Here is a 16762-nt window from a genome sequence, read left to right on the forward strand (position 1 = left end):
AGTCACAACTGTACAATTTGTTTCTACAGGGTCGTATCATTCTCAGCCTGCCATCAATAGAAGTCTTAGCTGAGGCAGCAGCTACACCAGCACGGAGAGGATCTGTCCTCCATGTATTGGAAACTACAGTCCTGGCATGGATAAAACAAATCAAGGTAAACATTATACTCCTTTATCTCAAGGTAAACATTATACTCCTTTATCTCAAGGTAAACATTATACTCCTTTATCTCAAGGTAAACATTATACTCCTTTATCTCAAGGTAAACATTATACTCCTTTATCTCAAGGTAAACATGACACTCCTTTATCTCAAGGTAAACATTATACTCCTTTATCTCAAGGTAAACATTATACTCCTTTATCTCAATGTAAACATTATACTCCTTTATCTCAAGGTAAACATGACACTCCTTTATCTCAAGGTAAACATGACACTCCTTTATCTCAAGGTAAACATTATACTTCTTTATTAGGGCCCCGCATCGCGATGCGGGTGCCCTATAGTAATCACCTTGTCCGTCTGTCTGTCTGTCCGTCTGTCTGTCCGTCTGTCTGTCCGTTTTGCTTTCCGCATGATATCTTGAGAAGGAATGATGAGGTAAACTTGCTTATGATACTTGGTACATAAGTCCCTCCTTTATCTCATATTTAATGAGGGTAAACATGACTTGAGAAGGAATGATGGGATTTCGATGAAACATGCCTTTATCTCAAGTTCGAAGGCATATTTAATAAACATTGGCTGAATGTTTTACTCCTTTATCTCATGGGGTAAACTTGCTTATGATACTTGGTACATAAGTCCTTTATCTCATATTTAATGAGGCTGCTGCAATCTGATTGGCTGAATGTTTTACAGAGAATATCTTCTGAAGGAATGATTTATTTCTTTAAAACTTGCTTCGTGATCTTGGTACAGTTCAATGGTCCGTCTGTCTGTCCGTCCGTTTCCCTGTCCATTCCATATATCTGTCCATCTGTCCATTTTCATTGGATTTTGATGAAAGTTGTAACACCTGTCCATATATTTCTTAATATTAAGAAACTCAATCATAAGGGGTAGGTATTATGCGGGGCCCTTCCTCGACAATGGTCTAGTCTCAGGGTAAACATTATATTCCTTTATCTCAAGGTAAAAATTATACTCCTTTATCTCAGGGTAAACATTATACTCCTTTATCTCAGGGTAAACATTATACAGTGTTACATCTAGGTATCATCTAGTCATAATTAATGCCATATTTACCCACTAATAAACCCACATTTAGTAATAAACAAACCCAAATATAGCATAAGTTTTTTAGAATTAGAAATAAATTCTGTTTTTTGGTTCTATGTGATAAGCCTGTGTTGGACTCCCAGACATACAGCAGGATGAATGCAGTGTCTTCACTACAATTCATTAAAAACACATTTACAATTTCACAAAACTGTACTTTGAAAAACTGAAAGTGAAAAGAGTAACTGTTTTATTCATGTCAGTTAGTATGTGTATTTGATTTGTTATATCAAGGAGTTGGTAAGTGACAGGTTTTGTATCTAATTTTCTACCTTGTACATTCAGGGTGTCTTGCGACATGACCCAATTGCTGACCTTTTCCACCACTATGGTCCAGAGCCTGGACCACTGGATGAGATAAAAATGTGGGAGAGACAGCTAGGGCGCCTTCACTCAATTCTACGCCAGTTGGAGTCACCAGTAGCCAAAGACATCCTTCAGAACCTTGACCAAGCACAAAGCCAGTATTCAAGCTCCTTTAACCATGTCAGAAAGGATGTGAACAGGGTAAGGGAACTACAAATGGCCAATAGCCATGGGACACACCTTACATCCACACACAAGTGATGGAAAGACCTCATTGTCCCCACACCCTAGAGATAGAACCTCCCCAACACCCCCAAGCTACTTGTGGTGGAAGGTCACCACATTCCCACACTATGGTGGGAGTTCCTTTACACACTTACACAATAGCAGTGAGATGTCCTCTACACCCTTACACACTGGAAATAATTTTCAAACTTAGAATTCATCATCATCCTTTATCATAAGTCATGACTTAATATCTTTTTGAATTTAGTGAACATGTGATGTTCTGATTTATAATGATATAGAACTACCAGGTATGTATTAATTTGACTAAGCAAAAACAATTCTTAATGAAAGTTTTTTCTATAAGATTTAATGTATCATATGAAGTATGCCCAAGATTGTCACATATGTCTAAAATTTCACCAAGTGTTAATAAAGTACAGCAGCTTGTTTGTTTTTCATACTTGTTCTGACTTACAGGCAGTGACAGATGTAAACCGCACACTGAAATTCCTCAGCACGATGCAGTGGTTGTTCGAAGATCTCCATAGTACGGTAGACCCAAGACAAATGCTCAGACTATTCCAGCCTCTCATGCAGGTTCTCTTCCGTGTCTGGCAGAATTCTGTGTAAGTCTAGTCACCAATTTTCTTTATATGCCTGTCAAAAATTCTGATGGGACCTTTTATGGTATAGCATTGTCGATCTGTCTTTCCTTCACAAATTTTCACCTGTTCAGAGATCCTCGCCGACAATTTTCAACCAATTTCTTTCATCAAAATTAGCATTTTTATCAACTATTTTTAGAAGAGGTACTATTCTGGTTTTTTTCGTGATCTAAATCTTGTCCATTTTTTTAAAACTAAGTATGTTTTATCATCAAAACTGTTTTTCCTTCTGACAATTTTTGAAAAGCTATAGCCACCTTTTTAATTGTTTTACATTTCTTTTAAACTTTTAAAATTATTGTTTCATTTTCTCATTCTTTTCATCTGAATGAAATAAAATATTTCTCTCTGTTATGGTACAGGTGTACAGTATTCCACCCTACAGTACTCTGACTTATAAATCTTATGGGATGTGTGGAGTGACAAAATTCTGTGTAATATTGTAAGTTTTTTGTTACAGATACTACCACCAGATGGACAAGTTCCACAACATCTTGCGTATGTTGTCTAATGAGGTTGTCCATCGAGCCATTGCTTTAGTAGGAGAGGACATCCTTAGGGAACCACTTGAGGTAAGTCACACATCAAATGTAGTCATAGGTCAGGGGTCAAGCTTAAAGAAGATTAAGAGGTCAAAGTTGAAGTAATAATTTATTTCAATATGCCTGTTGAACCAGAAAGCTTTCATGCCCAAGTCGTTATACCTCATACTGGTGGTATACCAATGAATTTTCATATAGACTTTGTTAATGTAATGATATTTTTGTTCTTATACTTTAAAATGAATAACAGGGGTGATGTCAACTGATAAATCCTGTTGTCAAAAGCAACTAGGAACTGATGAATGTTTTGAGAATGAATATCATGATTCTTAAGCTTATATTGTTTGTTACTCTATAGAATTGTTTATTGATATTTTGTGACATCGTTCATACCAGGGTCAATATAACTAACAGTGTTCTAGGAATTATAAGGCTATAGATACATCGATTTTAGTAATCAAAAAATAAGATTAAAGATTGCCTATCATTATCAGCCTGAAGGGGACATTTTGTCATGTTTCAGAATACTTCTTCTCAGCATGTGATTTTCAAAATATAGAAAATTGACATATGTATGTAATTAACACATTTGATCATGACTAGCTCACAGCCTAAACGCCTGTGTTGTTTTTTGTTTTCAGTCTTACACTAAGCTGAAGGATGCCTTGCGAGTATGTGCAGCATTCCGAGGCACTTATCTTGATTACAAGGACAAAGCCGATGATCAGAATGCCAGAAATATCACTGAAAATGCTGAAAGATTGTAAGTTATGGGAAACTGAATGCTTTCAATACCAATGAAAATATTGGGAGATTGTAAATTCGAGGAATTAAGAACTTTCAAAAACCAGTTAAAATGTTAGGAGATTGTAAATTCTAGGAATGGAGAACTCTCAATTCCAGTTATAAGAAAACTGAAGGATTGTGTTAAATAACACTTCCAAAACAAAATTGAGTTTATCTAGAGAAATGAGCTGCTTTTGAAATATTTTAATTGTTTTTGTTTTTGTACGTGCCTTTCAGAGCATCACAACCACAGGGAACCCTGTTCCTTACAAAGATGTACGGGCCTCATGCCTACACACCACGTTATGGTATGAGGCATCAGGACGGTAACTCCAGCAGTAGTTCTATTAACGAGGATGAGTTATGGACAGACAGTCCATGGCCCCCACGTAACGCCCCATGCTTTGACCTTCTGAACAACTTCATGGAACGGTAAGGCTGTAATCTGTCATTGTCGTTTAGAGGTTGTTCCATGTAGATTCTTTTTTATAGTAAAATATATTTGATTGCAGGTTGGCAACTCAAAGTCATTTAGTGAGGTTTTTAAAAGTTATTTTTAGAATTTGTTGCCTATGTATAAAATAATGTTCATGTAGTTTTTGATTTCTGCATTTTTGCATTAAATGGAAAGCAAAGTAACTTTTCTTCCTTAAGAAATGTTCTTATATAATATTGAATTGAAAAATGAAATATAGAACAAGCTGTAAGCAGGTTTTTTACTTATTCAGTCAAATGTTTTCCTGAAATCTAATGTATTTCTAGACTAAATGAAGAAAAAATTTGGAAATGTTGGTATAAGTTTGAGATTTAATATAACATGGGCTGAGCAATACTGTATATAACAGTTGTGGTATATTGTTCAGGTATAATGATATATATATAATAATAATAATAATTTTACTGATCATATTTAATAGTTTTCTGTTTGATACCGTAAATATTTCTCTCAAATGACAGACCAAATATTCATGAGCTTATTTCTTCATAGTGTATTTTGTAAATGAAATAGATAAGTAAAACTTGATGGAAACATATACAATTCCTTGTCTAAATAAAGTACAGGAAACATTAAGCATATTTCTTTTACATAGGATAGCTATGACTTGACATTGCCTTTTTCTATTTGCCATCATACACAGCATTCTAACGTTTTATGCTATTCATTGCCAAGAATCACTTACAAACGAAATAATTAGATATGAATTTGAAGAATAAAAACCACAATGCGTATAAAAAAAGATCCGGTATGAAACCCATTTAAATTATTTCTTTGACAACTTTCCCTTCGTTTGCCTCTTAAAAGAAAAAATGGCAAATTTTAAAACTCAAAAATTCATCGAGATATTTAAATTTTTTCTGTTTGCATTTAAAATATAACTTTACTTCTATCAAATTAATAAGTTATTATAGATATCATTGGAAAGAAAGGTACAATATACAAGAAATTTGTCTTATCATGAACATAAAACGTTAACTCTGAAGAGTTCTTATGATGACCAAATCTAATTATAAATATATCACAGAAATTATTAAAACAATACTTAACCAAAAACTTTCACTTTGTAGTATATTAGATATGTTAATTTATGTTAATTTATGCACCATGATCATAAACAGTATGAATGAAATTAAAACTATATAATAAAAAAATCTGTTTTTGTCAATAGTGATAAGATCATGCATTATCAATTTTTTTTTGATGTTGTAGGTGTAATGATGTGTTGGAGTTAGTGGAGACAACGCGCCATTTCCGCCTGTTGGCAGATGCTGCAGAGATAGGTGGTGCTGGTAGCATGAGTCTGGATGCACTAGTCAAGGAGATACATGCCAAGTACACACATTCAATGCGAGAGTTTTTCAGTGTTGTTGGAAATGTCCTTAATATTGATGGCACACAGAACTTTGAACGTTCATTCTTTAAGTTTAGAACAGTAGTAAAGGTGAGTTCATGACTAAAATTTACTTCTCATCATTCGAATATAAAGATTTAGGTAGATATAAAGATTCATACAAATCAAGGACATTGTAAGTAATGAATTTTATAGACAATTTTTTTGTCCATATACTTGTCCAAAATGAAATGTCTTATTTTATGTGAAGAATATATTTGTATCAGATGATATCATAAATACTTTTTAAAGCCACATTTATAATTTAGTTAAAAATTTTCAAGTAAATATAAATGTAAGCAGCCTGTAAGCCTCTCTTTTGATTTATGTCATGTGTTTATAAAGAAAATAGATTAACATTAATGGTATTTGAAGGATACATGAAAGAATGATAATCGCATGACTTGTTGTACTTGTTTGTTGCCAGGCATTAGAGAAACGTCTGTCTGAGATTCTACGGCTATCGTACAACCAATGTCCAACAGTGGATGCCCAGCTCCGTCTCCTTGAGGTGTTTGAGGGTGTCAGTAGTCGTGAGCTTGTCCAGGTAAGCGTGTTCAGGTGATACAATGACGATGTGATGATGTCAGTTCGAAGTTGTCCACTCTGTCATCAGCACATAACTTCCATAAGAAATAAAATTATTTGTCGTTTGTTATCTGGGATAAGGTTTATTTATGGAATACATCATATGTGAATGTTTTTTCAGGAGATGCAATTTACTGTGATGATATTATAAACAGTGACCTTATACTTAATTGTTACTAGATACACCTCCGAGACAAGGATGCCCTTCTCATCAAAGCATTTAGTGCAGAACTCCGCAATGTACAACTAATGTTTGAGGAGAATCAGCACCACCCACCCAGTCATGCAAACATGCCACGTATTGTGTCCAAACTCATGTGGATACATGGACTCATCCAGCGCATTAAGGTCAGATATTCGCTCTAAAGTCCAGATCAATCAGGTCTTTGATAAAGTTTTGAAAACAACAGTTTCTAATTAGCAATTAGGCCATGAAAATTCTCTTTATGTCAAAGATATTCAATTTTATTTAGCCTCAGTTACAATTTAGGATCTTACTTAAGTTTTCATTTCACAGGAAATCTTGTAATGAGTATTTTTAGATTGAAATTTTAATTACAGTAAGCCTCTTTAAAGTTTGAATGATATATGAAATTGAAACAAATTTAAAGATCATTTATTGTTACATTAAAAAAAGTGTACATAAATTTAATTTATTAATGAAAACCTTTTTTTTATTAAAATTATCTTTGTTGTATATCTGTTATCTCCATTGAGACCTCAATGATATATACACAAACATGTAATAACATTTTGTGACCATTGAAAATAATGTATTATGAGTTTCAGATACAAAAAATTGACAAATGGTTCTAATCTGAGACTAAGCTGACAGTTATGCAATAAAATATTTTTCACAAAATACTGTATACTTTGGGCTGTATGCATTTGATTTCCAATCTGAAACCCCTGGTTTTTTCCCGTACAAAAATTAACATGACTCATATTATGAGGACAATTGTAAACAAGCAGCCATATTGCAGTTATTGGATTATTAAGTGCCATGTATTACAGCATCCAATGGAGAAGATGAAGAGAGTGAGTCCACACTCCCTAGAGGGGGACGCTGGCTGGCAGATGAGGGACTTATATAACGACTGTCTCCATATGTTAGAAGACTTCAAGAAAGGGCTTATGATGGAGTGGCGCGAAAATATCACTGCTGAACTGACTCTCCGTCTCAAGCAGCCACTCCTGGTAAGGAATGTGATATAACGACAAGTTGTCGATATAGAACATGTATAATTCTGAAACCTCTGTAGTCTGGACCTGAATGATAGTCTAAAACTCTGGCGTCATTCCTGGCGATTCAAGCATCTGGAATTTGTTTAGAAAAATTATTAAAAATGAATAATTTCCTAAATGCTTTTTACTAATTTTGCTCATACCATGCAGCTATGCAAACAGCTGACTGATCGACTAAGAAAAATTGAATTCAGAACAACAGTAGATAATTATCCCCCCACAAAACGCGGAATGATAATTTAAGCTCTGTCCGTCCGTCCGATGGCTTTTCCAGACTAAATCTTCAAAACCATTCAACTCAACTTCACAAAACTTGCTGTATATATTAAGTTAGTGCCCTAGTTGTGCCTTTTGTTACTGACAACATTTCATTTTTTATATTTTATGTTACCATGGAAACATAGTCAAAAAACTCAAAATTAGTGTTAACTTTTCTTTTTCGGGCTATAACTTCAAAACCATTTCACTCAACTTGACAAAACTTTTTGTATATATTAGGTCAGTGCCCTAGATAATTTTTTTTCTGTTAACATGGAAACAGATAGCACTCATCACAAATTTCAGTTTTGCTGGACCACTGCTCTGACACTGTTCACAATAATTGCTCAAAACTTTTTAAACTTAATAAGAGAGTAGTTTCTTCAGCTATAGGGAAGTTTTCCATTTAACTACTTTTCTGTTACCATGGAAACAGATAGGCCAAATCACAAAGCCCAGTTTTTTCAAACCGTTTCTCTTAAACCATTCAAAGTAATTACCTGGTACTCAAAACTTTGTACAGGCATCAAGCTAGTACTCTAGTAGAAGTTCCCCATTTCAATACTTTGTATGGAACAGTTAAAAATAACAAATAGAAATTAAAACTTGTTTTGATATTAACATATATATGAATATATATATGATTGTTTGTCTTTCTTTTAAACAGCGGGGTGCGGGGGATAATGTTTGTGTTATCTTGTTTATCCTGCAGTAACGCAGCAGACTTATAAACTGTAGCCACAGTGATCCAAAATGAGGCACTGATTACAGAACAAATATAAAACCAATTGTTGTAATTTCTGTTGAAGATGAAATGGCTATGGGTGAATGCAGTACGTGTAGTTTTCTCATAAGATACATGCTGGAAGGTCTAATTATGATATCATGTCGATGAACCTTTTCTACAGATAGCAGAGGAGTTTGACGAGGATGTGGAGGTGCGTCCTCAAGTTATCCATGTGAATCTCGACTCACAACTGTTACGGATACTTCGAGAAATTAACTATCTTAGTCAGGAGCCATTCAACATTCAGCTGCCATCAGCTGCTAAAGAACTTGTACGTAACACCAATGCGTTTGAGCTGCGTGTGACGGCCACCCGTCTGGAGACAATAGTGTCCAAGTATAACACAATTATGAGAACTATCACAGAGTTTGAGAAGCCGCTGTTTGAGAGGAAACTTGCAAAGATTGACACAGTAAGTTCAATGATTTTTGTTAGTTATCTGGATGGTAAAATTCTCAGTTATTATGCAAATGGTGTATATACTTATTAATTTTTTGTTATTACATTACTCCATTCTTACAATTAGGTTTGACTTCTAAAAATTACACATTTACCTTTATTTTTTGTTAAGAAACTGTGGAATGAGGAATATTTCTTGCTGTAATTACTGAATATTCCAACAACTACTACTACTGCAGTTATATCCTATAAAGGTTTTAATAGTCATATAACTGTTAAGGTTTCTTGTTTGATAGTCAATGAGCCAAATGCTGTAAAAAATCAATCATCCTCTACTCATCATACGGTCATGATATTTGACCTGAAGCAATTTTGTATTGAAGGATTATTAAGTTTGCTGAGATAAATGACCTTGACCCACTATAAAGGTGGCAAGGGTAAGATTATAGAGCAGTGTAACTCAATGTCACAACATTGCTGTGCACAAGATTACCCATTTCATGCTTTCCCCGTAAGACATCGTCATGCAATACAATAATGCAGCATTCGATACAGGACCATGTGGACTGTAACCTAGATAGTTGCTTGACCAAATTTCATTGCTTTTGTGTAACGCTTTCACAAGATATTACAGATAATGTCATCCTGCATTTCTTTATCCCTTGAGTATTTCTATACATGCAAAAATCCCAGATAAGTTAACTGGGTCACCAGGTCAAAGATCATGCAAAAATCTCAGATAAGTTAACTGGGTCACCAGGTCAAAGATCATGCAAAAATCTCAGATAAGTTAACTGGGTCACCAGGTCAAAGATCAAGGTAACATTTTAACTAGAATGTATTTTGTTGGCATATATATTGTTATGCAATTATTAAGCCAGAATCAAATGATCATAAGTTGTAGATGAATGATATTTACTTTAAAGACTGAACATGTTAGTTTAGGAAGTTGCCAGTTGTGTTATTCAGACAAAGGATGATTTGATTTCTTTAAAGCAAACTTTCACATCTCTCTTTTATATCTAGCAATATGTAAAAGAGCATGACCTACATTTGTGATATGTGCTACATATTACCAGACATATAAATGTAAACAATCTTGATACCAAATATATATATATAAACAATCTTGGTACCAAACCTATATATGTAAACAATCTTGATACCAATTATTTATATGTAAACAATCTTGATACCAAACCTATATATGTAAAAAATATTAATACCAAATATTTATATGTAAACAAACTGAATACCAGACATATATATGTAAACAATCTTGATACCAAATATTTATATGTAAACAAACTGAATACCAGACATATATATGTAAACAATCTTGATACCAAATATTTATATGTAAACAAACTGTATACCAGACATATGTATGTAAACAAACTGTATACCAGACATATGTATGTAAACAAACTGTATACCAGACATATGTATGTAAACAAACTGTATACCTGACATATGTATGTAAACAAACTGTATACCAGACATATGTATGTAAACAAACTGTATACCAGACATATGTATGTAAACAAACTGTATACCAGACATATGTATGTAAACAAACTGTATACCAGACATATGTATGTAAACAAACTGTATACCAAACCTATATATGTAAACAAACTGAATACCAAACATATATATGTAATATAAAGACTCAAGAGGAAAGAATTGAACCATTTTAGAAATGTTCCTTAGTCAGGTGACATGAAATGACTTGGAAATGTTACTCATATTTCCTGTTTTTACATCTATTATGTAACTTCCATTGTTGGTAATTACAAGACAAAATTCCTACTTGTACTGTTCCACATGTATATAATGTTGGTTCTGATCTACATAGAATGATATATGATAATTGAGTGATTTTTGTAATTCAGTTGTTTGAGCAAGGTCTTCAGCAGTACACTTGGAAGATGAAGGAGTCAGCTGACTTTATTGAGCAGGCGATGGCCCTCGTCTGCATGGATGTCCATCAGAACCTGGACATTGTCCAGACCAACTGTCATGAGATCGCTGAGATTACCATCTCCTGGTCAGCGGGAACTTTGGATGTGTTCTCTGCTCGCACTATGGACACTTCCTACTCCATGGAGGAACTGTTAGAGATGCAAAAGTAAGTCAGTTATTACAACAGGTTATAATATATGGTCTTTTTGGTCAGAATGACAAAATTATTACTTTTCTGGTAACAAAATGCAACAAAAGAAAATAGGCATTGGTGGTGTTATAGGAAAAGCATGTACTCACCCCTTATGCTTTTTTATCATAAGCAATTATTAAAAACTTTGAAGTCAGAATTATGTTTTTTTTCATTAATGTCCATATGCCAGTTTTTGAGGAAGACAATTGGGTTCTAACACCAAAATCAAAAGTTTCTAGCTGTGATTGTCTTCACCATTAATGACGAGCTATCAAGCAGCTGTTCCTTGTGTTCTCGAGCTTCTGATGGATAGTTCCAATCACAATGTGATATATCTTCTAATGTAATACCAACAGAGTATCACTATTGACTACTGATATACTGTGTTACTGACAAACATAATGCAAACATTTGGTGTTGGAATTTACAATGAATACAATGCATACTTAGGGTAAAAATCAGTACAAAAAATTCAAATTACTTTTGGGAATCTTCTTGCTGAATTTCTCAGGGAATAGCAACACATGAAAAGTTTAAAAAATGATTTTGATAATTCTCAGCTTATATAATATTACTGTCTGTATTATTTAGTTAGTTTTGAAGGCCACTATTCAAAAGTAATCCTTTATTTTTCTTTGACACAGAAATTTGACAGAGGACCATGAAACACTGGTGCTGCCATCTGGTAATAAGATCCATGCCCTGGTTCAAGTGTCTTTTGAGGTGAGCATGCTCCTATTAATGACCTATGAACTCAACCTAATGATGTTTAAAATATGAGAACCTAAATATATGTTTATAATTGTATCACCTCACCAGCCTGGGTTGATTATATAGACTATAGACTTCAGTAGATGTTAATACTTGTATTTACAGGCTGTACAGATCAGTCAGGCCTCACCAGCCTGGGTTGATTATATAGACTATGGACCTCAATAGATGTTAATACTTGTATTTACAGGCTGTACAGATCAGTCAGGCCTCACCAGCCTGGGTCGATTATATAGACTATGGACCTCTGTAGATGTTAATACTTGTATTTACAGGCTGTACAGATCAGTCAGGCCTCACCAGCCTGGGTCGATTACATCGACTATATTGACGCCATTGTACTGGACGGTTTAAAACATGCCACACTAGCAAGTCTCAAATCCATGCTTAATAACTTGGTGCAGGCTAACATGGATGAGGTAAGTTATTTGTAAACAACCTCATTAACATTTTGACAACATTCTTTCAAATTAAAAAAGTTACTGATATAAGGAATTTTGAAATTCATCTAGCTTATCTGAATTCCACTGAAACTGAGGGTTCCTTATGTATCACTGCTTTTTGATTCCATAGAATCTTCTTTTAGAAAAAAAAAAGAAATTGGTTTGAGAGCAGTAACAGAAGTTAATGAATCCTGTGTCACCAATGATGATGTTGTATCTTTTTTAATCAGGACAATATCATTATGCCAATATTGACCATCCGTCTGGAACTCATTGACAACAGGGTAGCATTCCGACCCCCACTCGATCAGTCCTCCTCCGTCATCAGTGTTCAAGAACTTGTCCAGAAGTGGTTGGATGGATATCTTGCCAGAGGAAAACTTGTGAAAATGTTGGGACCAAAGGTAAGCTGTACAAATTCATTAAAGCTAAGTGAGATTATTAAAAAGCATTAATGTTTTCTATGCTGCTCACTTTGAAAATAGGGCCAGAGACAGATATAGCAGAAAAAATTATAGTTCTACTGACATAAGTTTTAAGATATGACATGTCTGTAAATTTGTATACAAGGTATAAATACCTATCTGATAAAAACTCTATATCTGTATCTCTGCATCTGTACATGTGTACCACCTATATCTGTACACTAACTGTAGCTGTGACTGAGTACCACTGTAGCTGTGACTGTGTACCACTGTTGCTGTGACTGTGCTCTGCCTGTATCTGTGACTGTGCTCTGCTTATTGCTGTGACTGTGCTCTGTCTGTAGCTGTGACTGTGTACCACTGTAGCTGTGACTGTGTACCACTGTATCTGTGACTGTGCTCTGCCTGTATCTGTGACTGTGCTCTGCCTGTATCTGTGACTGTGTACCACTGTAGCTGTGACTGTGCTCTGCCTGTATCTGTGACTGTGCTCTGCCTGTATCTGTGACTGTGCTCTGCCTGTATCTAGCTATGACTGTGCTCTGCCTGTAGCTGTGACTGTGCTCTGTCTGTAGCTAGCTATGACTGTGCTCTGCCTGTATCTGTGACTGTGCTCTGCCTGTAGCTAGCTATGACTGTGCTCTGCCTGTAGCTGTGACTGTGCTCTGTCTGTAGCTGTGATTGTGTACCACTGTAGCTGTGACTGTGCTCTGCCTGTAACTGTGACTGTGTACCACTGTAGCTGTGACTGAGCTTTGTCTGTATCTGTGACTTTGTACCGCTGTGACTGTGACTGTGCTCTGCCTGTATCTGTGACTGTGTACCACTGTAGCTGTGACTGTGCTTTGTCTGTATCTGTGACTGTGCTCTGTCTGTATCTGTGACTGTGCTCTGCCTGTAGCTGTGACTGTGTACCACCTGTAGCTGTGACTGTGCTCTGCTTGTATCTGACTGCATACTACCTGTACTTGTGACTGTATACTGCCTGTAGCTGTGACTGTATACTACCTGTATTTGTTCCTGTGTACCAACTGTAGCTGTGACTGTGTACCACCTGTAGCTGTGACTGTGTACCACTGTATCTGTGACTGTGTACCACCTGTATCTGTGACTGTGCTCTGCCTGTAGCTGTGACTGTGCTCTGCCTGTAGCTGTGACTGTGTACCACTGTAGCTGTCACTGTATACCACTGTAGCTGTGACTGTGTACCACCTGTATCTGTGACTGTGCTCTGCCTGTAGCTGTGACTGTGTTCTGCCTGTAGCTGTGACTGTGCTCTGCCTGTAGCTGTGACTGTGCTCTGCCTCTATCTGACTACATACTACCTGTCATGTGACTGTATACTACCTGTATCTGTACCTGTGTACCACTGTAGCTGTGACTATCTGATTATATACTATCAGTATCTGTGACTTCTGTACTGCCTGTATCTATGGCTGTGTTTTACCTGTATCAGACTGCATACTATCGTTATCTGTGACAGAGTACTGACTGTGCTTTGGCTGTAGCTGTGACTGTGTACCACCTGTATCTGTGACTGTGCTCTGCCTGTATCAGACCGCATACTATCAGTATCTGTGACAGAGTACTGACTGTGCTCTGCCTGTAGCTGTGACTGTGTACCACTGTAGCTGTGACTGTGTACCACCTGTAGCTGTGACTGTGTTTTGCCTGTAGCTGTGACTGTGTACCACCTGTAGCTGTGACTATTTGACTATGTGCTTTATGTTATGGTAATTTTTATTCAGGGTACTTACCAGGATTACATCTCTGCAGATGAGGAAGTCAAACAGCTGCTGGAAGACATCAGTTCCATGGTGGACGATAACAGTGAGGAGTGCAAAGTAATTTTTTGGATATTATTAGATAACAGTAGTGTATTAAAAAAGAGCAATTTTCAACCTGCTTATGCAAAAATTAAATATAAAACATGTGCTTTGATTTTAGAAATCTTTTACACAACTCTGCTAAGACATTTCTGTAGACCATTAAGTCACTGAGTTGTTTACAATACAATTTGTCCTTTATATTTCAGAAACTGATAGAGATATTTGGAGATTATGCATTTTTATGGCTCCAAGATGTGAACATGACCTTTGAGGAATTTTTGCGTGGGAAATTGTCTCCAAACCCTCTACGTAGCCCCAATCGGACAATGGCTGGAAATATTCGACAGATGGCATCTGAGAGGTCAAGGTCAAGGAGTTCCTCAAGGTAATGTCATAATATTAGGGATGTCAATTTAAAAGAAATTACCATTCAAATTTTCATCTGATTAAGTATTAGAATATTTATTTTCAGGTCAGTTCCATAGTACACAACTTTCACTATAAAGGGGCAGTTGTTACACACTAGGCCTTGTGTACTGTAATGATATCATTTTTACCAGTACAGAACAGAATGGTACATACAATGACTCAATGTTTTCAATATGATGAATGTAAGAATCTTCCAAACATCGATATATTACAATTGTGGAAAGCAATATTTGAATATCAATTTCGAGTTTGAATACAGCTGTACCAAATGAATATAGAAATATCAAATATTTGTTGACATCCATACATAATAGTGGTCACCAAGACTACTGTTATCCACTTACATAATGCTTGGCATCTTATTATATATTTAGTCTCAGGGGATCAAGTTTTTAGGATTACCAACAAATTATTTTGGGGTGGATTGTAAAGTAACTAGATTATTTGGGGTGGATTGTAAAGTAACCTCATTATTTGGGGTAGATTGTAAAGTAACCGGATTATTTGGGGTGGATTTTGAAGTGTAAAGTGACTAGATTATTTAGGTTGGATTGTACCTCATTAAGTGAGTACCTGATTATTTGGGGTGGATTGTAAAGTGACTAGATTATTTGGGGTGGATTGTAAAGTGACTAGATTATTTGGGTGGATTGTAAAGTGACTAGATTATTTGGGGTGGATTGTAAAGTGACTAGATTATTTGGGTGGATTGTAAAGTGACTAGATTATTTGGGTGGATTGTAAAGTGACCTGATTATTTGGGGTGGATTGTAAAGTAAGTGGATTATTTGGGGTGGATTGTAAAGTAAGTGGATTATTTGGGGTGGATTGTAAAGTAACCTGATTATTTGGGGTGGATTGTAAAGTAACCTGATTATTTGGGGTGGATTGTAAAGTAACCTGATTATTTGGGGTGGATTGTAAAGTAACCTGATTATTTGGGGTGGATTGTAAAGTAACTTGATTATTTGGGGTGGATTGTAAAGTATTTGGGGTAGATTGTAAAGTAACCGGATTATTTGGGGTGGATTTTGAAGTAACCTGATTATTTGGGGTGGATTGTAAAGTAACTTGATTATTTGGGGTGGATTGTAAAGTAACCTGATTATTTGGGGTGGATTGTAAAGTAACCTGATTATTTGGGGTGGATTGTAAAGTGACTAGATTATTTGGGGTGGATTGTAAAGTAACCTGATTATTTGGGGTGGATTGTAAAGTGACTAGATTATTTGGGGTGGATTTTTTTAGATGTTTCTAAGTCACTGTGATGAATTTAGCAGTCTCATCTGTTAACCATTATTGTAGTTATATTTTTACTTACTTTCATGTACCTTATAGTTTAAAATTCTTTATTCTAAATTGTCTTCCTAGAGACAGTAAAAATTATTCACATATATTATACAGAGCTTCATCAACCAGTAGCATTAACTCTGCTGGTCTGATGGGAACAGCTGAACGCACTTTCCTTACCCCCAAAAACCTGACAGAGGATGCAGACACCAGCATTCCTAGCTTAGATGAGTTTGATGCTGAGATAGAGATTTACAGGGTGAGTAAAACTGACTGATGAACACGGATGGTAAGGTTGATATAGAGATTTACAGAGAGAATAAGACTGAGGCAGAAGTTTTCAGGGAGAGTTTGACTAATATGGAGATTTACAAGGAGAGTAAGACTGAGACAGACACTTAAGAAGAAAATGAGACTGGGACAGGGATTTACAAGGAGAATA

At 35.6% G+C, this 16762-nt stretch overlaps 1 protein-coding gene across 1 annotated transcript in view; it reads left to right on the forward strand.

Annotated features, from left to right (window-relative positions):
* LOC132547827 (uncharacterized) overlaps positions 1–16762 on the forward strand; it is a 101352-nt gene that overhangs the window by 2782 nt on the left and 81808 nt on the right. The window contains 18 exon segments of the mRNA XM_060211633.1: positions 30–155; positions 1568–1789; positions 2294–2442; positions 2942–3053; positions 3665–3786; positions 4047–4241; positions 5518–5749; positions 6126–6245; positions 6467–6634; positions 7301–7483; positions 8698–8988; positions 10871–11106; positions 11778–11856; positions 12180–12323; positions 12578–12751; positions 14521–14616; positions 14808–14986; positions 16435–16579. Of these exon segments, the coding sequence (XP_060067616.1) occupies positions 30–155; positions 1568–1789; positions 2294–2442; positions 2942–3053; positions 3665–3786; positions 4047–4241; positions 5518–5749; positions 6126–6245; positions 6467–6634; positions 7301–7483; positions 8698–8988; positions 10871–11106; positions 11778–11856; positions 12180–12323; positions 12578–12751; positions 14521–14616; positions 14808–14986; positions 16435–16579 (2973 nt within the window).

Source organism: Ylistrum balloti, unplaced genomic scaffold, assembly GCF_031769215.1.
Source record: "Ylistrum balloti isolate Yb309-2 unplaced genomic scaffold, AGI_CSIRO_Ybal_v1 Utg369614, whole genome shotgun sequence".
In the NCBI taxonomy this organism is placed as follows: domain Eukaryota; kingdom Metazoa; phylum Mollusca; class Bivalvia; order Pectinida; family Pectinidae; genus Ylistrum; species Ylistrum balloti.